Raw genomic sequence first — 25797 nt, forward strand, 5'->3', positions numbered from 1 at the left:
AAATCACCTTGGCTTGATGCTGTGTTTTCCAAACATGTCTGATACCAGGAATCATCTGCTATAAAGACAGATAATCCGGCATATCTTTTTATAGAACTCCAAGAGATTCTTTTCATCAGGCAAGCCTGTGAAACATTGCTATATGAAGATCTTTTGACATTAACATCTGTCTAAAAGTAAATCAGAGTAAAAAATAACTTTGGGGATTTCTTTGGAGAGTCCCAGCCCCACAACGTTTCTAGAATATTGTCAACTTCTATAACAACTTGAGAGGCAAACTTTTAAACAGCTGGGTAAATTGAGACTCAAGTGCCTTGCCCTAGGTCCTTCCATAATACCACATCTATCACAGAGAGTTAGTGGGATAGATTGCCTTATGGATATTTCTCATCTTCAAAAGAAATCCTTTTGACTACTTACTGGAATACAACCAGGAGAGTCTGTAGTTTTAAAGGACAGCTAGTAGTATAGAAGAGGAAGAACATAGGAACTGAGAAAAAAAAAAAAACAAAAAAACCTGGTTTTAAATCCAAGTCCACCTATCATCTATGGAACTCAAGTCAACACATCCTTTCTATCCCAATCTTCTTCTCTGTGAAACAGAGATAATATCAACCTTCTCATACTTTGCTGGGAAGGCTACAAAATTAAGAAAAATCAAAGAGAAGAATACACAGTAGGAAGTTTAAAAATTTGTTTTTTTCTTTGTAATCTGTTTTTGCATCTTCTACGTCTCTTATATAATTGCTCATTTGTAAGCTTAAAAATTATTTTGTAAAATTTTCTAACAACTTGCATATTGTAATTCAGTTTTTGTAAGAGAAGTGAATAATTACAGGAAAAAAATAAGAAACTGTCTAGTTCCACATTTTCCTTTCCTTTCATCTTGGTAATGTGTGCTAGAAAGTAGCAGTCCTATAACTTATGTCTGAAAATGATTACAAACAATAATTTGGAAAACGTAGTATAAAGAAGGAAGTTGAGGTCATAGAAAACTATAATTTTAAAATGAAGCTGAACTCTTCCAAAACTAGAGAACGTCGCTAAGGGCAATATACAAGCAAAATTTTTAAAACAGTACTAAAACCACTTGAAAAAGCCAACATTTCAATTTAGGCTTTTAGACAGCTTTCTAATATCAACATATTAAGTAGTCAAATGGCATTTATTCTGCAGATCAAAATGTTTCAAGCATCACATTTTATTTGTAAAAATGCCTATGAAAACCAGTTTTATAAAAATAAATCTAATTCTGTGTACTGAAAAGAAACATACCATATTTAAACTATACAGCCACGAAAAGCCCATTTAACACTATCTGCTATTTACTACATATAAAAGGTAATTAAGAAAGATTTATATTATAATAAGTCTCCTTCAGCTCTCTATCATTTGATTCTTCTAATCTTAAAGCTGCTGAAAAACTCTGGAAAACATTAGCACTTATTTTAGAAAACAGAATTGTTAGACTTTTATTTAGAAGAAAATTTGTAAGTAGTAATTTGATGTCATATATGTACTAAAATTCACCATACAAGCCTAAGAGTAGGGACGCTGTGATTAATAAATATTCTGCCGAAAATCTGTGTAATTTAGGGCACATTTTTAACCACTTTTGCCTTGGTTTCCTCCTCTGTAACATGGGGATAATGTCGCTGTATTCTTCTTCGGGTAGCTAGGAGGTCTAGATGAGTGAGTGCTCAGAACAGTGCTTGGAAAGTATTACCCATTCGTTATTATTAACGAACACGAAAAGAAAACAGTTACAAAGAATGAAGGAGATCTGCTATTTGATAGCACAACAGGGTTACTATAGTCAATAACAACTTAATTGTATATTTTTTAAGATATTGAGTGTAACTGGATTGTTTGTAACTCAAAAGATAAATGCTTGAGGGGATGGATACTGCATTCTCCATGATGTGCTTATTTCAGCATTTCATGCCCATATCAAACATCTCATATACCCCATAAATATATACACTTACTATGTACCCACAATAATTATAAAAATAATTTTAAAAAATTCTAAAAATTATCGTGTGTAGTCATGGGAACACTAGCGCAGAACTCACGGGGCACTGTCACGCCATAGTGCTGGGTGTCACTGATCAGCAGCTTTCGTTTCAGTTCATTCAGCCCTACTCCCACAGGACCTGAAAACAGAGTAACGGAACTTCATTATCAAACAAAACACCACAAAAACATTTCTGTCACTAACATGAATCTCTAAGACAGATTGAAAACATGGATCCAGCTTTGTATTCTAAGTGAAGAGATTATTTCCAGTAACTTGGAGACAAGAAAACCCTAGATTTCTTTTGTTGCTTTTTTACTTTTTCCAATTGAAATCCTCACCTTTTCCTTAAAAAGGATTTATATTTAAATGAGATATATTCAAGAGTATCTAAATATTACCAAATAATAAGCTCCCCACAAGAGCCTAAAGTATATGTGCACCTAAGGAAATGAGATTGCACAATCCACATAGGGATAATGTCCATTTTAATTGTTTTTAGGTCTTAATCAAACAAAGTCTTTCACCCTGACTTTATTTGGGATGCAAATTCAGTTTTGCATTTTACATCTGCAAAACAATCAGCCACATTTACATGTGCTGAGACCTTTTCCTGCGCTATAGACTTCCTTAAGCATTTGAAAACTTGCATAGACCTTACACACTTAACTCAACGTATACACACTGAACACCTATAAGGAGCAAGGCATACAGTAGATTCTGTGGACAGCAAAAGATGATAAATGAACTCTGATCTTAAAGAAACTCACTGGTTAACTAAGAGTCTGGGGTCAGAAAAACAAAAAACAAAGAGCAGTTTCCAACATGAGTCTGAAACCAAAAGTTAGACAGGCATAAGTCTCCCCTTTCCAGTGTGGCTTTCCATCTAAAAGCTTCTCACAATGCTGCCATCAGGGTCCATGTAAGCATGGTGTGGTTCAGCGGGTGACACAAGCTACAGGACCACACTGCCCTCAGGTAGAGTCCCATCTCTTTCCATGTGCTATGCCCTCATCTGGTGACACTGAAAGGGAAAGCCAGGGCGTCATTAGATTTCATTTTCATTCTAAAAGTGTACGCGTTCCCTCTGCTTCTTGGGCGGAATGAATAAGAACTGAGAGAGAGCTCATGCACAGTGCCTAGCACAGCATCCAGGTACTTGACTGTTCACTGCCTTGCCTATGTCTTCTTCCACCCTGAGGAGGTCACAGGAGGCTTTGAAAGAATAAGGTTTTACACCATACAATGGAGCACATGCAGGTGTAAAGAGAAGTAGGGTGGGCATCCCAGGTGGAGGGAAAAGGATGGGCAAAGACAAAGACGGGGAAGTTAGTGACTGTGCCGTTCTTGCTCTAATACCATTTCTAGGTCCCTGATCCTTCTATAAAAGCATTTGTCCCCAGGTGGTTGTTCATGACCACCTTCAACCTTTCTCTACACTCCTGTCTAACACCAATTCTCTGGCAACTTTCCCTTGTTCTGTAAGATGGCAACTCTCAATTCTCCCTCTTATAATAAATATGCCATAATATCCCATTTACATCCTGAAATGGAATTAATTGCTAATATAACTTATAATTCCCCCTTCCAAATTAATACATTGCCCTAACTAAAAATAATACATGAAAGAGAGAAAAATAATTTATAATAAAGCAATATATATTTCAATATGTAAATGCTTGACATGACTACAGCAGAAAACCTAACCAAGTCAGATATCTGCACCTACTTATAATAAATAAGTTTGGATTTAAATGATCAGGAGCTATGGTGCACAAGAAAGAACAGGAAAACAAAAGCCCAGAGGTACATGTAAATCCAGGAATAAGAAATAGAGTTTGGATATAAACCACAAATCAGAGTTCCTTGAATATGATAAAGAGAAGGAAACAACCTAAGATAACATGTCAAGGCTATTGAAGTGAAGAAAATAATACAAATGACTTGGGCTTACCCAAGAGTAATGGGGCCCAGTGCCATGGCTCATGCCTGTAATCCCAATACTTTGGGAGGCCAAGGTGGGCAGGTATCACTTCAGGTCAGGAGTTTTGGACCCAGCCTGGCCAACATGGTGAAACCTTGTCTCTACTAAAAATATAAAAATTAGCCAGAGGTGGTGATGGGCACCTGTAGTCCCAGCTACTCAGGAGGCTGAGGCAGGAAAATTGCTTGAACCCAGAAGGTGGAGGTTGCAGTGACCCAAGATTGCACCACTGCACTCCAGGCTGGAAGGCAGAGAGAGACTCCGTCTCAAAAAAGAAAGAATAGTATGTGGGATGAGACAGTGCTTCAGTGTTCCCGAAGACAGTTCACTTTTCTAGAAACCCCACCACATGCTGAGTCATCAACTCAGTCCTTGACTGTCTAGCACAGCACACGGAAGTCTTGTGGGATGCAGTCAGATCTTTGTTTTATAGAAAGGCCAAGCCTACATCCCTCTACCCAGCAGCCATTTTGACATAAAAAAGTGCCCTCACAATGTCCATAATGTGCCCCAGTGGGCAGTCTTGCCCCTGTGAAAACTACTTTCTGTGACTTCAGCACCTGACTCTTGTCATTCCCTGCACCTCAATTCCTGCTATCATCTTGGGTGACATCAATATCCACAGAGAAATTGCTTCCAATTGCAGCCGTTGACTTCCTGATCTCTAGTGACCTCCCTCTCTACTTCACTTCAACCATGACATGGCATACCTGGCCTTTGCCATCACTAGGAGCTGATTTACTATGAAAATATTAAATCCACATTCTCCAGCATGACATCATTCTCTGATCTTCTTAGACTGCTCACTCAGTTAATTCCTCCCTCACCCATGGTCACAGTGCCTTTATTTCTCTACTTTCTAATCTCACAGCCCTTCACTTCTACGATTTTGTTACTGTCTTCATCTCTCTTACACTTGTCCTTTATCACACTTGCCAATGATACCTCCATCTAAAACCAACCCAATGGTCTCTCTCCATACCCACAGAGGAGCTAATGAGTGCAGAAAACTCATGCAGCCCCTGGACAGCAGTAATACCATGCATTCCTGGTTGCCACACATAAACCAGAACCTTCGTGTGCTCCAGCAATTATTTTTGTTTTCCTTATCAGCTGGATTTCTTAGATGCTCATGATGGCAATTTCAATGTTTCTCCAGGCTCTTCTCTATTCACACCTGGAAGCCTCCTTGTCAGTTCTCTCTTGTATATCCCTAGAATCAACTGCCAAAGGGTGGCAGACCCCACCTCCAACCCTGGGGATTACATTTCAACATGAAATTTCGATGGGGACAGAGATCCAAACCCTATCACATGCCAAGGAAACCTCCCATCTAAGATCAACCCATCGGCCCCTCTCCATACCCACACCTGAACTACAAAGTGCAGAAAACCCACACACACAGTAGTTCACTCTTCTTTCTACCATCCTGGCTTATCGTTCCATAACTTCTCACCGGCACCTCCCACTTGTCCTCTCCTGCAGCCACAGTTAAGTGTAAATTCTTTTACAGGGTTATATAGATTGCATGATGCAAGTTACACTTTAATCTCTCATCTTAATTCTTCCCAATCCTTTCTGGCATCGCATGTTGCAACTACATGAGATTTCTCCTGCTTCCTGACACGCGGCCGCTTCTCTCGGTGTGTTGGGTCTTCATCACATGCTACTTGCTCTTTCACGCATACCCCTGTCTTCTCACCTGACTAAGTCTTGCTTGTTGTTTACAATTCAGCTCAGACACACCTTACGGAAATATTCTCTGATATTCTTTGGATTAGGTCCCTGAGTTCATGTTTCTTGTACTCGCACTTCAAAGGAATTAACACACTCTACTGTACCTGCCTGTTTCCTTGTCTTGATCGTCCAACAGACTGAGTTCTGTGAAAACAGGAATGCCTTCTGCTTTGTTTAACAACTGCTTCCCTAGCTGGCAAATTGAAGGCCCTAGTTAGATTATTTATTTAAATTATATTCAATAATGACACTATTATGGAGGTGAAACTTTGTTGAATGAACCAAAGGAGTGTGAGAGAAAGTTGGAAAGTATTTGCCCCTAGAACACATAGACATGATTAGATAATGTGCTCAAGTTCACCAATAGAAGTTGCTGGAATTCACATTTAAACTTGGCTCTTTATCTTAAAATAAAATGGAAGGTGATGAATTCACTCTAGGTACAGTGAGTTTATGGGAAGAAAATCTTGCTCCCTAAACTCAGACAAGAGCTGCAACGTAACAGAGAGGACAGGGCTAGGATTCCATCGTGAATGTATTCACATTGAAGTAAAACCTAAGATTTCAGTGACAGATGAGAGTGCTAAGGGGGAGGGTGAAAGGGATACACAGTTACTGGTTGTCTATGATAAGCCCGGCACCACAGAGGGGCTTGCATATTTATCTACCTTAAAGGTTCAAAAAGTATTCAGAGTAAGTTGCAAAACTCACTTTTTAAAATAAATAGAGAAAATGCAAGGAAAAACAAGTGGTATTGCAATGAAGGTACCTTCTAGGTACAAATGATGTAAACCCAATTATATATGCTTACACGCACAGAGAGAGAGAAGTAAACATACCAAAACACTATTATAAAACACAAATGAAGTGTCCCAGCCTGGCATGACCCTCAAGACACTTAGAACTACAGGAAGGGATGTGAATTCACCATTTCCTTAGGAGGTCTCAGCTCTGGAGTGATTCCTAGAGAATGAGATACTTTGTCAAGTGAGATTCTAGCATTTTTTCTTATTCTTAAAAATCTTACCTAATTACAAAAAAATAATAATAATAACTCTTTAGGAAAATAAATTAGGTATATTTGAATTAGTGGGAAAAATACCATCTAAAATGTGATATTCTTAAATTTGGACTATATTCGATTTTGGCTCTCTGTGATAACTTTATAATCTAACCCTTACAAGCAAGCTCTCTTCACCTCACACTTGTGTAGCATACACTTATGTAGGGTGTCAAGAACATTAGAAGGCCAATGACTTTATTTGGAAAATTCTCCCTAAATTAGGTTATTCTAGGTCATTGTCTTCAAAGGTAGAAGTATTCTCCCAAGAAACATTATAAGTAGAGACATAATTTCAATCATTCTTACTGCAAAATTGTCCAGTAGGCCTACAAACAGCATTTTCTTAGTCAGGCCCTTGGATCCATTCTGCCATCTCCACTGGAGATGTTCTAGAGTCTCCCCTTGACTTTAAAAGACCACAGCTTGGAGGCACCATCCTGACCTGTATCCTCCTTCTAGGGTTAGGCTTAAATTCAAATTTTTAGTTGGCTGGTTTGCACTGGAAGCCTATTTTGCATTGGAAGCAATTTAGGGATGCAAACTGAGTTAGGTTTATTCATATACCTCTGCAACAGAATAGATTCATTTTTCCCTTTGATATAGAAATTTTTATCACAATTGGTGAAATACACTTACATGTGCATATATAAGTAGATTACTCTGTCGTTCATTTTCAACTGAGCTTGCTAATGATAAAGTGAAGAAGAGAAGAGAATCTCAACAGCCCATCTTTAAATCACAGATGATAGGTTGTGGCATAATTATGATGATGACATAGTGAGTTCCTTTTACATGACAAACTTGTGTGACATGGTTTCCATACACTGTTACTCATCCTCAAAACATCCCTGCAAGAAAGGTATCATTATCCTCATTTTACAGATGAGAACACTGAGACAATGAAAGGTGAGGTAATTTCCCAGAGGTCACACATCTGGCATGTGCCTTAGCTGGTGTTCAAAAGCCTGTCTGTCTAACTCAAAAGTCTGCATTCTTTCCACTCTACCTATGATCTTATCCAAAGAATGCCGACAAAACATGAACTCGAGTAGCTGTTGCTCTGCTGTCTGTTTATGGCTGTGAACTGGAACTTCACAGACTCTCTTACCCCCAGTCCATGCTATCCACACTTCATGATGAGTAATTATGCTCCTGGAATAGGCAGAGATGTAGGCTACAAAAAGTGACAGAAATCAAATCTGGTGATTTCAAAAGTCACTCTGTATAGAATCTCTGAGAAATCTAACATAAACTGAATGAGGGTGATGTGTATACCAGGCCTGGGCCATAGACACTGGGCATATCTGTTAGGATTCTCAATTCAGGATGAAGGAAAATCAAACACGAGGATGATATATGTAAGTAAAAGCCAAAAAAGCATATTAAAAATGATTTTGGAGCTTACTGATCTGCAATTCAAGCAGTGAACTGAAGTTGGTGTGACTCCTAGCTTTGAAAATAAAATAATGTTTATAGCCAAACCAGAAATATAAATAAGCTTTTACCTGCTTCATTTAAAAAACATTTCACAAGAATTCATAAAACCATGTTGAAAAGGAAGAATAAAACTGTATGTATCAATTTGTAGTAGGTGAAGGTCTTGGGAAAAATGTGTGTCAATTGGATAATTAAAATAATTAGAAAAGCATAATACAATTTAAAATTCCTTTTTATGCCTTTAATTAGTAACTCCTTATTGAAAGTAGGCAAATGTGGTGCACGATTTTATAAAAAGGTTCTTTCATTTAATCCAAAAAAATAGCCCACTTAAGGTGTCAATAAAATGTTAATAAAGTTTCTATTTAAGATTTTACATTTAAGAAAACAGTCACTGTTAACTGCATGCAAAGATCCGTTTATGTTTATTTAAAAAAAAGGTTAAAAAAACCCTATATGCAAATTTTCAGCTTTAATTTACACATAAGAATGTAGATATATATGACACCTTTTCCCCAAATGATCCTGAAATTGGTTGACATTATTGCTTCATTTCATGTAATGTAATTATGAGATGTATTTTCATTCTTCTGTTTCACATTTTCTTTTTATTCCACAATATGTTTAAGTGTTTATGATTTGTAACAAATGTTCATGTATCAAAAACCAAAAGTATATTTTTATTAGAATGCTAGCACAGTATACTTTCAAAATTAATTCATAGTTGATGCATACAAGTTTTTTATTCTGTACATATGGTCCTCCCAAATAATCTACTTTTTTAATCTGATACAGACACATACAACAACAACAACAAAAACAAAAAAACAAGCCAGGTGCCTCGGTTTGAACCTGGCATCCCAGTTAGTTGGGAGGCTGGGACAGGAAGATCACTTGAGGCCAGGAATTTGAGACCAGCCTGGACAACATAGCAAGACCCTCTCTAAAAAACAAAACAAAAACAAACAAAAAAATAAAACAAGCGAAGTAAGTAGAAAAAGATTTGAGGAATAATATCAGTGCATAGAAGAGCACCCAAAATCATACGTGCACTGAAAGAATGATTTAAAATATCAGATATGATGTTCTTATATGCATCTTAAAAAAGAAAAAAAAAACAACCCTGTTAATGGCCATGCTCTCAAGTGTGGCTAAATTTTAGGTATAAATTTAGGTATTTTGAACTGTCAACTCTTTACTTATTCACAAATTAGTGCACATTCTGAGCGAATGAATAAACATTTACTTGAACAGCAATATGTATTACTATTGTGAAAACAATTACTGAAGTCAATGAAATGTTATATATGTATATTTTAAATGACAGTCACAAAGAATAAGCATATGGCTGGCCATAAACCTAGGATTCAAGGAGGCTGAGGCGGGCCATCACCTGAGGTCATAAGTTCTAGAACAGCCTGGCCAACATGGTGAAACTGCATCTCTACTAGAAATGAAAACATTAGTCAGGTGTGGTGGTGGGTGCCTGTAATCCCAGTAGGAGAATGGCTCAAATCCAGGAGGTGGAGGTTGCAGTGAGCCAAGATCATGCCACTGCACTCTAGCCTGGGCGACAGAGTAAGACTCCATCTCAAAAAAAAACAAAAAAAAAAACAAAAAAAAAAAAACAAAAAAAAACAATAAGCATAAAATAATTTTTATTCTAAATGCGCAACATAAAATTTAGGTATAATTTTTAAGGCTGATGACTATCAGATGGGTCTTAATAATTTAAATATGGATAGGTGGTACCTTACACATGAAAAGACAATCTGCTGAAGATGAATGCTCATGATATGTTAGAAAAAAAATCTTTACAAAAAAAGAGATATAGGTAGGTGGAGATTTACCAAATTAGTTTTAACACACTACATATTCATGTAACAGTCATAATGCATTAATGGTAAAACCAATTCTTATTTGAATTTATGTCTAATATTTGAATTAATGTCAAATATTAAATTAGATATTGGAGAGACATGCGTTGTTCTGACCAACTACTATCCACTTTTGCTACTGATTTTTGTACATATTGGCACAAACATTAAAATGTCCTATCACGTAGAAAGTACTGAATGGAGACAGCTTTTACTGTCTGCTGTACTTCTGGTGTATCTGTACTGCTTCACAGGAAAGTTCCTTCCATATTCCCCCCAAACATTTTTATGGTATTGGCTAGATTTCTTACTCTTACTATCCTGAGAAAAATATCAGAATTACTGAAGTCTGTAACAAATATCCAAACTGCTTTTTGTTAACTGAAAAAAAAAAAAAAAAAAAAAAAAACACTTATGAGTCCAATGAAATCTTTAGGTATTTTGGCATCAGACACCAGGTATAAACAGATATCTACTTATCACATTGTAGCACCACTATTTTGTTGTTCTAAGCATAAGATGAAAACAAATATGCTATTATGTTTGTCCCATAATCTTAGAATTATCATATTATGATCTGGATTTTTATGTTTGAGTGATAAATCTGTCTATAAAACTAAAGTTCACTTGAAATCAAACTATATAAAAAGTATAGCAACTTAGAAGTTTGTAACAATCCCTGACTTGGGTTCAGATTTCCTTTCTTCTATGCTTTTGTAATAGGCAAAAAGTGTTATTAATAAAGCATCAATTTGTGTGAGAGAGAGAAAGAGAAAGAAAGTAAAAAAGAGAGAAAGAAAGAGGAAGGAAGGAAGGAGGGAGGAGGGAGGGAGGAAGGGAAGGGAAGGAAGGGAGGGAAGGATGGAGGGAGAAAGAGAGAAAGAAGGAGAGAGAAGAACAAAGGAGGGAGGAAGAGGGAGAGAAAGAGGGGAAGGGTAGGGAAGCATAGAAAAAAGAAAGAGAGAAAGAAAGAAAAGAAAAGAAGAAAAAAGGAACAGGAAGCTTATTGAAAGAGCACCATTTTTTCCAGGCAGCTATTTACCCTACACTTATTTTGACTGACTAAAATACTCATCTCACTCTACTTGAAAACTATGATGAGTGCAATAAAATTAAGCAGTCAAAATAAAATCATCCCTGAGGGTTCCTTAGCTAAGTAGATGGGGGTATGGGGAACTGCCTTAGTTCAAGGTTTGCTAATGGAGCCACCATGTTCCCAATTCAAAACGTATCCTGTCCATGTCCCCAACGCTCCATTCCCCTTTTCCTGCTCCACTTTTACTTTCTCCCATAGACTTATTGCCCTCTAACAACTACACAAGTGATTTTTATTATGTATTTTTAATTTATTATAAATACGTTTTTGGTCCATCTTCTCCAACTAGAATGTAAATGGCACAAGGGCAAAAAATGTTTCTGTGCTCAGAACAGTGCCTGGCATAGCTGGTACACCATAAAACTCAGTTGAATGACCAGATTTGTGATTTATGCCCAGAAAAGAAGTCTGAAAATAAATATTTAAGATTGACCAACGGCATAAAAAAGCTAACTGTGATTCCAGTAAAGATCACATTTACCTTTTACATACAAGGGTTATAATTTTAAATCCATCACATTCTCATGAATTTCATTATGACTTTGGTTTTACAGTTATCTATATAAAATCCTCCAGAGCCAATTCTAATTCCTACAAGCCTTCAATCAAAGCGCAACAAAAGACATGAGAATTTTAATAAACACACTAACATTCACATTTAGTTTCCAGCACTTACTTTTTGCTTTGCTTTATGTGGGAGGCTTTGTGTTGTGCCACGGTTTTATGGAAAAATAATGACAGTCTTATAATAAATGCCTATTTATTCAAATTATCTCTACAAGCAGAATTTGAGCAGTATGTAAGATTCAGCACAAAGGAGGGGAGAATAGTACTGAAATGCTCAAGCTAAAAATGTGAAATATACAGAAAGATTTATTATAAGTTTCCTCTTGTACCTCTAGCCAGACAGAACAAGTCACAAATTGTCTGAATATCCACAAGATGAATTTTTGCTCTTGTTTTGGCTTAAACCATGACAAACGTTTTCGTTGCTTTTTAACACCCAAGTGTTCTCCCCATTCCCTCCCTCACCCACCCACACATTATTTTGACTTTATTACTTTACTTTTCAAAAAGTTGGGTTTCACTGAAGACAAAACTTGTCATGTAGGAAAATGTACTAAAAGCCTGACATTTGGTTTCAACATACTTTGAAATGCAGAAGAAAATTTAACAGAAACTGCCATTGAGATGTTTTGGTGGCTAAAATGAGGCTTAAGAATAGCACGTTTTCAAAATGAACAGAAAATTACTTTTGATCAAAGCTCAAAGTCTTTCATTGTTGTATTTTTGCCATGGTAGCAACCTGGTCTATTATTATTTCTTGAACATTAAATACAAGAATAAAAACCATATAGCATTTGATAATACAGAAAAATCAGGTCATTCTAAGATTTTTGGCTGACAATGGAATGTGGTGATACATAATTCTGGAAGCATATTTTGCCTCAAAAGGTAATCTGAGTCAAACCAAACAATATTTGTGAAAATATCCACATTCATTTATTAACTACTTTTTTTTTTTTTTTTTTTTTTTTTTTTTTTTATGAGACAGAATCTCACTCTGTCACCCAGGCTGGAATGCAGTGGTGTGATCTCGGCCCACTGCAACCTCCACCTCCCAGGTTCAAATGATTCTCCTGGCTCAGCCTCCTGAATAGCTGGGACTACAGACCTGTGCCACCACACCCAGGTAATTTTTGTATTTTTGTAGAGATGGGATTTCACCATGTTGGCCAGGCTGGTCTCAAACTCCTGACCTCAAGTGATCCTCCTGCTTCGGCCACCCAAAGTGCTGGGATGACAAGTGAGAACCATGGCACCCGGCCAATTATCAACTTTAAAGCAAGTGTGCTGACTCTCTAGGTTGAAATATTCTAGAACTCTGCTGTAATACTTTATTTCACTGAAGATTTGAATGCTATCTGAAGTTTGTACCATGCTACTGCCTCAAAATGCTTTGAAACAAACTTGTATTGTGTTCAAAGATACTCATTTCTATTATTTAATTGCCCTGATGTATGATTCATATATTACAACAGTGTTTGCTATCCCCACTTTACAAAGGTTCCAGTAAAGCAAGAGTACCGTTCTTCAGAGATGTCTTAAAAGTCTCTGCAAGTCAATTAAGTACAAAAAACTAAGGATTTTGTTTCAGAGACCAGATAAAAGGTGTTCAAGAGGAGAAGATTTTTAGCTTGAAAACGTCAAGTATGATTCACTTTGAAGTTAAATTCTTACTACCTGACTTAGTTCCTCAGAATTATACACAGAAACAAACACTTACCAACCAAGACAACGAGTCTGTATTTCTCATTCGTTTGTCGCCGATACGGTGTCACTTCTTCGTACGTGGGTACGTCAGCTGTGTCGTACTGATCACTCTTCTTGCATTCATACATGGATTTATTTGTTTTCTTATCTTTTCTACTAAGACGAAAACTTCTTCTAAAACCAGCTGCAAATATTAAAATAAATATATTTTTAGTAAGATGAACCAAAAAAGAAACCCTCAAGAAACAAAAATAAACCCTCAGAGTTGAGTTGGATTTTATTTACCATAATATTGTATTTTTTAATGTTAAAACCCAAATGTTTCAGAGACAAGGTCTCACTCTGTTGCCCAACCTGGAGAGCAATGGTACCAGCAGAGCACACTGCAGTATTGAACTCCTGGGCTCAAGCAATCCTCCCGCCTCAGCCTCCCAGGCAGCTGGGACTACAGGCACGCACCACCATGCCCGGCTAATTTTTAAAATATTTTGTAAAGACAGGGTCTTGCTATGTTTCCCAGGCTGGTCTTGAACTTCTGGCCTCAAGCAATCCCCCTACTTTAGTTTCCTAAAGTGTTGGGATTACAGGCATGAGCCACTGTGCACAGACTATTGATCATAATATTGTTATAAGTGCATTCAGTGAGAAAAAATTAATAGTATACATTTTTATTAAAACAATAACTTAGAATTAACTAGCATTTATTCATGTAGTTATAATAATGTAAAATTTGATTTAAACAATAGAGAGCTTTGTTGAAAAACATTAATGAGTAAAGTAGCTGTTTAACAAAGCAAAATAAGCCAGAAATCATAATTTATCATGAACTGATTGGTAAACACATTTGATATGAAAAAGTTAAAAACACATTTAAAGTGTAACCAACAAGTTTTCTCATTCATAAACATTAACAAACTTTATACTACTTTCTAAGCATAATCTAACAACGTACCATAGCACAGATGGCATCTATTGTTAAATAAAAAGAAAACTAAATTAGGGAGCATATAGTGTATGACTATGCATCAGTCAGGCAGACAGAACCAGGCTCACTTGGTCAACAATTAGTTGGTATTCAGCAAGTCATTTAACTTTAACTGGACTCCAGCGGATGGAATAAATGATCAAGTCTCAGGTTCTCTCCTCTAATGGAGATGCTATGCTTTCACAATGTGACATACACAAAATTAAGAAATAGGGTCAGGTGCAGTGGCTCATGCCTGTAATCCCAGCACTTTGGGAGGCCAAAGAGGGCAGATTGCTCGAGCCCAGGAGTTCAAGACCAGCTAGGGCAGAAACCCCATCTGTACTAAAAATACAAAAAAACTTAGCTAAGCATGGTGGTGCACATCTATAACCCCAGCTACTCAGGAGGCTGAGGCAGGAGAATCGCTTGAACTTGGAAGACAGAGGTTGCAGTGAGCTGAGATCACAGATTGCACCACTGCACTCCAGCCTAGGTGACAAAGTAAGATTCTATCTCAAAAAATATTTTTTTAATTTTAAATACCCCAAAACCCATACACCCATACACACACACACACACACACACACACACACACATATATCAGTTACATAGTTCAAAATAAAATGCAAGTACGTTTTGAAGGTATAAAAATACATTCTCCTCAAAAAGAATATTCATTCACTTCAATAAGTAAAATTTTTTATAAACAAATATTTTGAAACAAAATGAAAAAAACGTAATAACTCATTTGTGTGGATTTTAGGGAATATAGTCAGCTGTCTGAATCTGTGGCTTCCATCCATGTAGATTTAACCAATTATGGAATGAAATTTTTTTCACTGCATCTGTATTGAACATGTACTGAGTGTTACTGCATCTGTATTGAGACTTTTTCTCTCATCATTATTCCCTAAACAATAGAGTATAACAACAATTTACATAGCATTTACGTTGTATTAGGTATTATGAGTAATCTAGAGATGATTTAAAGTATACAGGAGGATGTGCGTAGGTTACATGCAAATACTACATAACAGGGGCTTGAGCATCTGCAGATTTTGGTAACCAAGGGGGTCTTGGAACCAATCTCCCATGGGTACCATGGGATGACTACATAAAAGAAATGAATAATTGTTACCATTGGGTTTAAGAAATTAACAGGATTCAAAATAAAGAAAATATAAAACAATTACCAATGGCTAAAAATGGCTTTATCTGACTCACCTTATGGATTCAGAGTTTAATAAAAATCAATCAAGATATTAAGGACAGAGTGACTAAAGTTCATCTGATAACATGCTTCTGTGGCCCTCTAAGAGTCACTCTGATTTTGAGAAGATATTTGGGTTGAGAGAAAAGGTTATTTATAAAGGATCTGAAACAGTTGCTCTAAAGTTCCTTTAAAAAAGTAAAGAGGAGAAGAGAACAGGATAAGTCATAAACACATGGGTTTCCTATAAGACAGAGATGGCATCCGAGGGAAGCTGGGAAGCTAGAAGGTAAATGCATCCCTCTGGCCCTCAGATGAGAAAAAGAGGTGGAATTCTAACATCATATGTGCAGAGAGGATTCAAACTTCTATGTAAAGAGTCAGAGAAAAAATTGTCTATTATTCTTTGTTCATCTTGTTTTGTAGGTTATAAGGAAAGCTTCGTAGAACCCAGAAAAGGGGACCCGTTTTTTGTTTTTTGTTTGTTTGTTTTTTTTGAGACAGGGTTTGGCTCTGTTGCCCAGGCTAGAGTGCAGTGGTGCAATCTCAGCTCTCTGCAACCTCTGCCTCCTGGGGTCAAGCCATCTTCCCACCTCAGCCTCCTGAGTAGCTGGAACCACAGACATGCACCACCATGGCTGGCTAAACTTTTTTGTGGCAGAGATAAGGTTTCACCATGTTACCCATGCTGGCCTTGAACCACTGAGCAAAAGTGATCCACCTACCTGAGCCTCCCAAAGTGCTGGGATTGTAGGCATGAGCCACCAAACCCAGCCACCTCCCTGTCACAGCCATCACACACCACACCAGAAGTAGCCAAAGTCCTCACAACTACTCCTCGTGCTTTGGCACAGTGGTTTTCAGACAGTTTCTTCGTAATTGCAGAATTTAGTTATCGCAAACCGCCCCAGCACCTACTCTTGTCACTGGTGCATGCTGGCCCAGACTGGAGCCCAGTATAGCAGGCCTTCTGGTGCAGCACAAAGATGATACATGAGCTATTCTAACAACAAGTTAGAATGCGGGTATTTCACAGCATTCTGATTTCATGATCTCACAGCTCTTGCCTCATCACAGGCAATTACAGGATAAGCAGGTAGCCTTTACAATTATTCCTTCTATGGAGGGAGGCTTGCCGTCAAGTCTACAAACTTTTGGCACAGGAATGGATATAACAAGAACATAAATGTTTCATCCATGAGAAATAACATCCCAAAGTAATAACCTGACAAATTTCTGAGGAGCAAATCTCAGCTTAATCTTGAATTTCAATGTGCTTACCAAATTTAGTCTTTACAATTCCCTCAAGTTTTTAATTTCTTTCTTTCTTTTTTTTTAAGACAGGGTTTCACTTCTGTAGCTCAGGCTGGAGTGCAGTGGTGCCATCTTGGCTCACTGCAACCTCCGCCTCCTGGGTTCAAGTGATTCTCATGCCTCAGCCTCCTGAGGGACTACAGGCATCTGCCACCATGCCTGGCTAATTTTTGTATTTTTAGTAGAGACATGTTGGCCAGGCTGGTCTCGAACTCCTGACCTCAGGACATCCACCCACCTCGGCCTCCCAAAGTGTTGGGATTATAGACGTGAGCCACTGCACCCAGCCAAGTTTTTACTTTCATCCTAAACAATGAAGAGTTAGTGAGAAAAAGAGAGAAGTTAATCAGATCTCCTAAAGTGATGTTGCATGAGCGTCAAAGATGGATACCATGTCACACAGATGGTTTGGTGATGTCAGTTGCACAAGGCTTGCTACAGAACAAGTGCTTGATAAATGTTTACTGAATGGAAGTAATTTTAAAAGGTAGCAAAAAACCTCTATGATCATTCCTGTTTCATCTACTTCATGTAAATTTCAATGACGAAAGCATGACACATTTGGCATTTTCTAAGAGTTAAAATTCTAAGAGGTGTCAAAGGCTAATGCTCCACAAACAAGCAAGCCTTAGAGCTGGAAGAAGCTCTGGAGGTCATCTAAGCCTGCTCCCCACCATACACTGCACTTGTTCACATCGCAACACCAATCAATTCGCACAAGTTACGAAGCTTTGATGCCTTGAATGATACGTTACAGTGCAAAGGAGCAAAGGCACTCAGGTCACCACAGGGGTTCCATGGGAGCAGCCGCTCACTGAATGGCAATCTGGACCAGGACCTAGGCTCTGCTGACTTACTTCTCAAAGCTCATTTCCTCTACTTTACAATACAGATGATAGTAGCATCTGCCTCAAAAGGTGGTTAAGGATTGAATAATTTATGTAAAGCTTTCTGTCCATCTCTGGCATACGGTAAGCACTTTATATGTTAGCTACAGATTCATGCTACAATGCCTCCAACTACTTAAAAGAACCTTAAAGGCAGGCACATGTATCCCCTGTAGTCCCACAGCACAGAGTCTAATACAAATTTAAAAAGCAGGACGAGGAGGCAGAGCTAAGAGGCTCATTAATAAGTTTTAAATTGACTAATATATAAAACAAACAAAACGTTAAAATTAAATATGTTAAATATTGTAGATGCCCTAAAGTACCTTATTAAATATTAAGACATTTTAAATACAACAGAAATAGCCAGGTGTAGTGGCGCATTCCTGTAATCTCAGCTACTCAGGAGGCTGAGTCATGAGAATCACTTGAATCCAGGAGGTGGAGGTTGCAATAAGCCAAGATCCCACCACTGCACTCCAGCCTGGGCAACAGAGCAAGACCTTGTCTCTAAATAAATAAATAAATGCACGCAGTTGCAGGAAAGGATTAGTATGTATTAACTATTTTTTCATTTCTCTTCACAGATTCTCTTTCTAGGAATATAGCTATTTATTACCATATTTCTATCTAAAGAGAGTATACTTTCCTTTGGTCTTTTTACTTACTCCCCTGATTCACAAATACATATAAATGCTCTGTGTTTAAATACACACACATCTGATATATATACATACATATGCACATATACAGACACATATATACATGTAAATACATATATATGTATACACACACAGAGTGAGAAACAAAGAAGGAAAAACTGCCAGCCCAGACAACCAATAAAATAGCCAGAACAAAGGATATAGCAAGAGTTATGAAATTCAAAGTAATTATTTGTGATGAGTTTTCAGCCTTCCCCAAACCCCTAAGGGCAATTTTTCTAGATTTTGTCCTCCATGGGGAGTCAGAGGTAACAGCACACTTAACATGTCCTTCCAGGCAGTATAGAGACTGTAATTTTCAAATTTCAGTAAAATAATGAGTGATGTGCCAGTACACCTTAGTTAAGTCTAAGCTTACAGGAGAGTAATCCTGTGTCGGGAAAAGGGAGTTAATCGTTTCTTACCTTCAGATATTACTTCCCTTATTAAAAGGCAGACCAAAAAAATGTGACCCTAAACTGAAAGTACACAGAGGATTCTTTTAGATAACCGTGAACCTGTTTGATTTCAGTTCACTTTCAGTGCAAAAGTCTTAGCAAGAGCTGGCTTCAAAAAAGACAGAAGGAAAAGGGATCCATTAACAAGGAATTTAGAGAAAGGGAACAGGTTTACATAAAAAATATTTTTCCTTACATTTCATGTTTTCGCAATTTATAATTGGCTCAACATTTTTATGGACAGGCTTTTTCCAGGGAGCTTACCCACAGCTGCTAGAGATTTGTGTTTTTGAAAGGAACAGCACGTTTAGTTTATTACAATAGGAAAGTGACTTCAGAGTAAGACTGCAGTTGCAGGTCAGTCCCTAATCACAGGCACTGCTTATCTAATCTTTTCCAGTAGAAATAATTTATGATGACTTATTCATTTATCATTTAATTTATAGCTTTGTTTAAAGTTAAAAATTTAACTGTAAAGGGAAAGATCTGAGTTGCTTGTAGTTGCTTCTTAGTTCAATAAGACTGCAATAAACATCCCTTTATTCCATGTCACTGATGATTTCATTAGAGCAAATTGCTAGAAGCTAGACAGATCCTGTCCAAATGCTTCTTGGATTCGTTATTATTAATGTCCATTCCCACCAGCAGTATGTATAGTGGCCCATTTCACCATTCTCTCAGAAAATGACTTTTGATCTCTTCTTTAAAATCTTTAGTGATTTGACAAGTGAAAACTGTACATCACTGTTATTTTAACTCTTAGTGGGGTTGAGGGTTTTTTTTTTTCATGTTTATTACTCACTTGCATTTCTTACTTCCTCTGTAAATTGTTGGTTTACACATTTTGATCTCTGTTGGATTAGTCTTCATAAATACATATACACAGGTGTCTTTTAATAAGGTCATGAGCCCTTTGTTCTATTTGTTAAAAAGACATAAGGTTTTCAATTTTCCTTTTAACCGTTATTATAAAGAAATTTAAGCTGTTTATGTGTTTGAATCTATAAATATCTTTCCTTTGTGATTTCTTCCACTGTTTCTATAACTTTTCCATCTTAGTTCTAATAAATATTCACTGATATTTTCTGAAGTGTTAAAAAGTGGGCTTCATGGCTTTTACACTTAATTTTTTAATTCCATCTGGAGTTACTGACATGTAGACATGATGAAATCAGGCCTGGAATTGTGCCTGTAACTTTATATTTTTCTAAATAATTAACCAATGGTCCCAGAAATGCTGAACAATCCTTTTACTACTTTATGTTGACACATACGTTGTATTGAAATACCAGATTGTACATTATGCCATGAAAGAAAAAGATGATTCTTGGTCTAAATTGAGTTTATTCTCTTTTTATTTACTTATTATTTTGAGAATGAGTCTCATTCTGTCATCCAGGTTGAAGTAAAGTGGTACGATCATGGCTCAGTGTAGCCTCAAACCCCTGGGCTCCAACGATTCTCCCACCTCAGCCTCCCAGGTAGCTGGGCACACAGGAACGTGCCACCACACCCAATTGTTTTTCAAAACTCTTACTTTGTAGAGATGGGGTCTCACTACGTTGTACAGGCTAACTTCAAACTCCTGGCCCCACCTCAGCCTCCCAAAGTGCTAAGTTTACAGGCATGAGCCACCAAACCTCACTTTTCTTTCTCTTTCTAATAATATCAATACCAAAACAGCAGTGTAAGTGGTGGTAGTGGTTGAAAGTTGTTGGGCACATAGTAGATGACAGACACTACTCAAAGCACTTTATGTGGGATGAATTTATTGAATTCTTACAGCAACCCTAAGAGATGGGTATAACGATCCATGTGTTTAAGCAGATTCTTCAATGTAATAAACAATGATGGCCAAGGCTTTGGTTCAAATTTCAAATGATAACATGCAGTCAAGAAAAAAGACAGAAATATTATCCTACATACATAGATGGATAACAGAAGAAATGAATTTAGCTCATTTCTATTACATTATGTCAGGGTATGAAATAATTTAATAGAAAAAATTAACAAAGAGGAACAGTAGTTTAACTTAGCAATTAAAAACATAAAGGTTTTCCTGTTAGAAGACATTTTCCAAGTATAAGGAAACATATTTTTATACTCCCTTGTATTTGAAATGATATGTAAAATGCAGAAATATGTAAGGCAGTGTCACTGGCCCTCAACCACTAGGGGACACAAAACTTATTCTCAAATACTTGCAGTTTAAGGTTTTCACATTGCAGAACCATGACTAGAAAATAAGACTTTTTGCAAGTATTCCGATCGGTCTAATTTCTCTTGAGTAAAAAATTCTAAAGCTTGGGCAGTTGCGATTTGGTCACTTTCAAAGCTACTTCACGACATTGCATTTGAAAAACATTATTCATTAGTAGAGTATTAATCTTAATGCTTACATAAATTAAGAATCATTTGTTACCAAAATAAGTTTCATATTGTAGATAAATATTATAACTACCTATCCTATAATTTCAAATGTTAGCGATATTTTTTAACAAGAAAAAAACTTGGAAGCAACCAAGATACACAGAAGTATGGAGATTATTGATTAAATTATAAAACACCTTAAAGAAATGGAGTTGAAACTATTAAAATTATAAAACTATATAATACTATAGAAATGCATTTCTTATAATAAATGGAAAAAAGACAGAATGCAATCATCATACTTAAGAGTTTTACTTTTTTACTAATATAAAAACTGTTATGGATACAGAAATATAGAAGAAAATATATTTTTTAAAAAGACGATGGTTGTTTTAAGTAGAGAGGGCTATGGACAATTATTTGTTCTATTTTTCAAACTTTCTATATTACATACTTTTATAATTTGAAAAATAAGACACAAAAACACAACATTCATAATATATGAACAAACAAATGAAAACCATATTGGCAGATGTAGTTATGGGATTATATCAACATATAACACAAAATACATACTGGTTATGTCTTAGAGGCAGGTTTTAACTGTCTATATTTTTCAGTGTTAAGGTAATAGACCAAATATGTATATTAACAATAGTTAGGAATAGCCACATATATTCAAGCACAAAGCAAGCAACAAAAGCAAAAACCATGGAAAAGTATAAAAAATGAGAATATAATATAAGAAGTTAAGATTAAGGGCAAGGAAGAGAGAGAACTAGAAGTCTTACCTAAGTAGTAATGATAAAATAAAGAAAAGTACTTAGTGTTTTGAAACTTACAACCAAACTAATAAAATGGATAAAAAAAGTCTTTTCTAAAATCACAAATTATTATATTCTTTGGCTCCCACAAATACATAATGTCAATGTAAACTTATAATGTAAATATTTATAACTTTAATGATCTCACTTTTTCATAAAATGTTGACCTTTAAGATGGTATTTGATTAAAAATACATGATCATTTTAGCTACAACCATGCCCACTAACATAAAAGGCCCTGAAGGAAGGTCAAGATAACTCACCACCCATACCAACAGCCTCCAAAAATCCCATAGGTGAATGAGAGGGAAATGGGACTTGGTTTTCTGTTAACTCAAAGTAAATCGGTATTATTATGTTACTACCTGCAATTTTTCAAATGGGACAGTTTCAATTGTTGATTACATTTCCAACCTGGTCTAATAACATCAGATATTATGCATGTCTAATGTTAAAAAATAAGCTTTTAATATGTTTAAATTTTGTACATGTTTATACCATGGGAAAAGAAGTCCTAGTGAATAGTCTTGAATCATAGCAGAGGTTTAGAGAAGGAGCCACTCTAAAGTTCCTAAAGTTTTAAGAAATACATTTGTTTGTTGGAAACACGGTCTAGAAAACTGCTTAATTTTTCAAAGGAGAAAAAAAACACTTAAATTCTTTTTTCTCACCTTAAAATTACTAAAATGTGGATTTTATGTTTTTAATCAGAAGACTTTTAAAAATCATTTCATGAAAGTTATTTTTTGCATCTTAACAATCACATTAATTTGACCAAGCAAATATTTAACTGATTCACTAGGTACCTTAACTATAAGAAGAAAAAAAAAAATCACTATAAGTGAACTTTTTAAGATTTAGAAAAAAAACATATAGACAATAAAAACTAAGCAGCTGGAAATTATTACAATATTAAGTTTCTGACAACAAAACATTAAACATTTCTACTAATATGAACATTTTAAATATAATCCCAATGCTGTTATAATAGTGCAAATTATAATCGACATGTGAAACCAATGTAGTAACAAGATATTAACAGAAAATTATTATTGAAATGATGCTTTCATATTATGCCAGTCATAAAATTATTCCAAAGATTATGGAGGATAATTAAGAACATCTTACAGTAAAAAACAAGTAAAAACCTTGGGAGGAGGTTTAAACTGAGAAGAAATCCCAGTACAAAATTATAAGTTACTGAAATCTAAAGAGGCTGGGTTAGTTAGCTTCCATATTTACCCTACAAAACAATGTCAGAAAAAAATCACCAAAGAAACATGAACATTTTCACAGATTATACTAGCCAACTGTACATACGCTAATTCTGTAGATAAAGAGGAAAAAGGCTTCAAACATACTATTAGAAAATTCATTTCTGCAATGTTGCAGGTTCAAAGTTACTGCTGTCAGTAAAATGGAAAGAAATGTTCACATGCCATAAATACACTGAGTGTTTCAGCTCATCTCAGGCTAAAAATAAAAACAGAAACTCAAAGTAGCTAATGAAACCACAAAAGTTAATAAACGATATCAATTTGCAACTTGCAAAGAAAAATATTACTTTGGTCTTTAAAAGTTTTCCTGATACCACTGACAATTTATTTTTAAAGGACAGCACAGAACATCATCATAAAAAAAGAGAGAAGAAACCATATGAGTATTTAATTTTTTGTAAGCCAGCTAATAAAGAAATAAGTTCTTACTTATACCTTCAAAATTATGAGAAAATACAGTATGCATATGTAAAACAGCATATAAAAATATAGTTCTGAACAGAGAGAAAAATTTATTTGAAATTTTAATATGTTTTTTCAGTTGAGTCCATGCAAACTAAAATTCTCCAAGCAGAAATGGTTTCTTTCTGTCAGAAAAAAGTTTTTCCAAGTAGTATTCCAGACATGTTGAGATTATGCACTGTTTTTTTCGTGCTTAAGAAAGAACCTGTGCCACTTTTGAAAGAATGCTTCTAAATGTTCTCTATGCATACATACTATATTTTGGAAAAATATTAAGGCAGTACATTTAAACATAGCTGTACCTAACTTGCATTACATTCTTTAATAAAATGATTGAATATTGGATAAATGGGAATTTTTACTGGATTTATAAAACATACAGATAACTTGTTGAAGATTAGTGCTGCTTCAGCATAGGAGGACAGAGAGAAATTAGAAACAGGATGAGGAAAAAATACCTAAAAGTAAGAGTAAATGTGGGTAAACAATAATATTTGAGAGAAATAACAAGAAATGGACAGTTTCATTTTTATTTAACTTTATGGCAAACCCCTTTGGTCAAATAGAAAGAACACTCTGAACCTACATTAAGTCCCCAAACTGATCTTGTTTTAAAAGAATGCATTAAGTACTCCAGAGCAAGCAGAGAAAAAGTGATCTTCCAGGAAATTATTTGTAAGAAAATATGTTAGAAAAGAGATGCATGGTAAGTGACGCTTTGTGAATGGATTAGAACAAGTTTTCTATTATGAACTAACGAGAGGAAAACACTCTATGCATCTGACCAATGTTAAAAAGAAATTACTCTTCATATGGATTATTTTGTACCACAGAAGGAAAAAGGAGAATTTTTAATGCTGACTGTTCAACCATCGAGAAGCAATTATACTTTGGAAGCAAACACACTGTTCTAGAAGACCAAAAATACACTAACTTCTACACTATCCACCAAAGCTAAGCAAAATTTTCAAAAGTCTATAGGAAGAAATGAATTATTCCTAAGAATTCAAGTATATGCAAATATATACATACATAAACATATATGATTTGACAATCTATATACAGGCAGCCCTTGACTTACAGGGATTCAACTTTAAATGGTGTCAATTTCTACAATTCATATTTACAGCATACTAGCAATTTACGTTCATGTTATTATTACAATTTAATTTTCAAAGAGATAGCATCCCATTCTGTCATCCAGGCTGGAGTGGTATCACCGTAGCTCACTGAAACCTTGAACTCCTGGCCTCAAGCAGTCCTCTCGCCTCAGTCTTTGGAGTAGGTAGGATTACAGGTGTGTGCCACCACACTCAGTTTATTACAAAATTTTATGCAAACTATATACAACTTACATTGCCCAGTGAGTTTTTTCCTTTCTTTTAGTAATAATAGTCAAACCTCTTTTATTAATAAAGAAGCTAACCTCTAAGAAATGAGGTAAGTTACAGGTCTGTAAGGATCATACCATATAGTGTACTTTCACATCAGTGATAGCTTATGAAATACGGTTTTAAAGTATAATTCTCATAAAATTGGCATTTAAATCTTGGAATGTCACAGATCTCTATTTGGATGTCAACTCAGTACATCTCAAATGAAATTCCTGATCTTTCCTCAGCCCAACCTACTCCTCCACAGTCTTTCCCATCTGAGTAAATAGTAACTCCCTCTTTGCAGTTACTAAATTCAAAAACCATACACCCATCCTTGGTTGGCCACTTTGTCGGGAAATCTCGTCAGTTCTACCGTCAAAATATACCCAGAATGGGACATCCTCTCACCACCTCCACAGATAACATCTGCTTCCAGTCACAATCATTTTCTGCCTAAATGACTACA

General features: G+C 35.9%; 1 protein-coding gene across 6 annotated transcripts in view; it reads right to left on the reverse strand.

Annotated features, from left to right (window-relative positions):
- The window catches only part of MPP7 (MAGUK p55 scaffold protein 7), a 232469-nt gene that overhangs the window by 21248 nt on the left and 185424 nt on the right, over positions 1-25797 (reverse strand). For all 6 annotated transcript variants that reach the window (XM_074405162.1, XM_074405158.1, XM_074405161.1 and 3 more), the window contains 2 exons: positions 13499-13669; positions 2076-2156 (listed from right to left, as the gene is read on the reverse strand). In XM_074405162.1, coding sequence (XP_074261263.1) covers positions 2076-2156; positions 13499-13669 — 252 coding nt within the window. The remainder of the gene's footprint in view (positions 1-2075; positions 2157-13498; positions 13670-25797) is intronic.

The sequence above is a fragment of the Saimiri boliviensis genome, chromosome 8 (genome assembly GCF_048565385.1).
Source record: "Saimiri boliviensis isolate mSaiBol1 chromosome 8, mSaiBol1.pri, whole genome shotgun sequence".
Lineage (NCBI taxonomy): Eukaryota > Metazoa > Chordata > Mammalia > Primates > Cebidae > Saimiri > Saimiri boliviensis.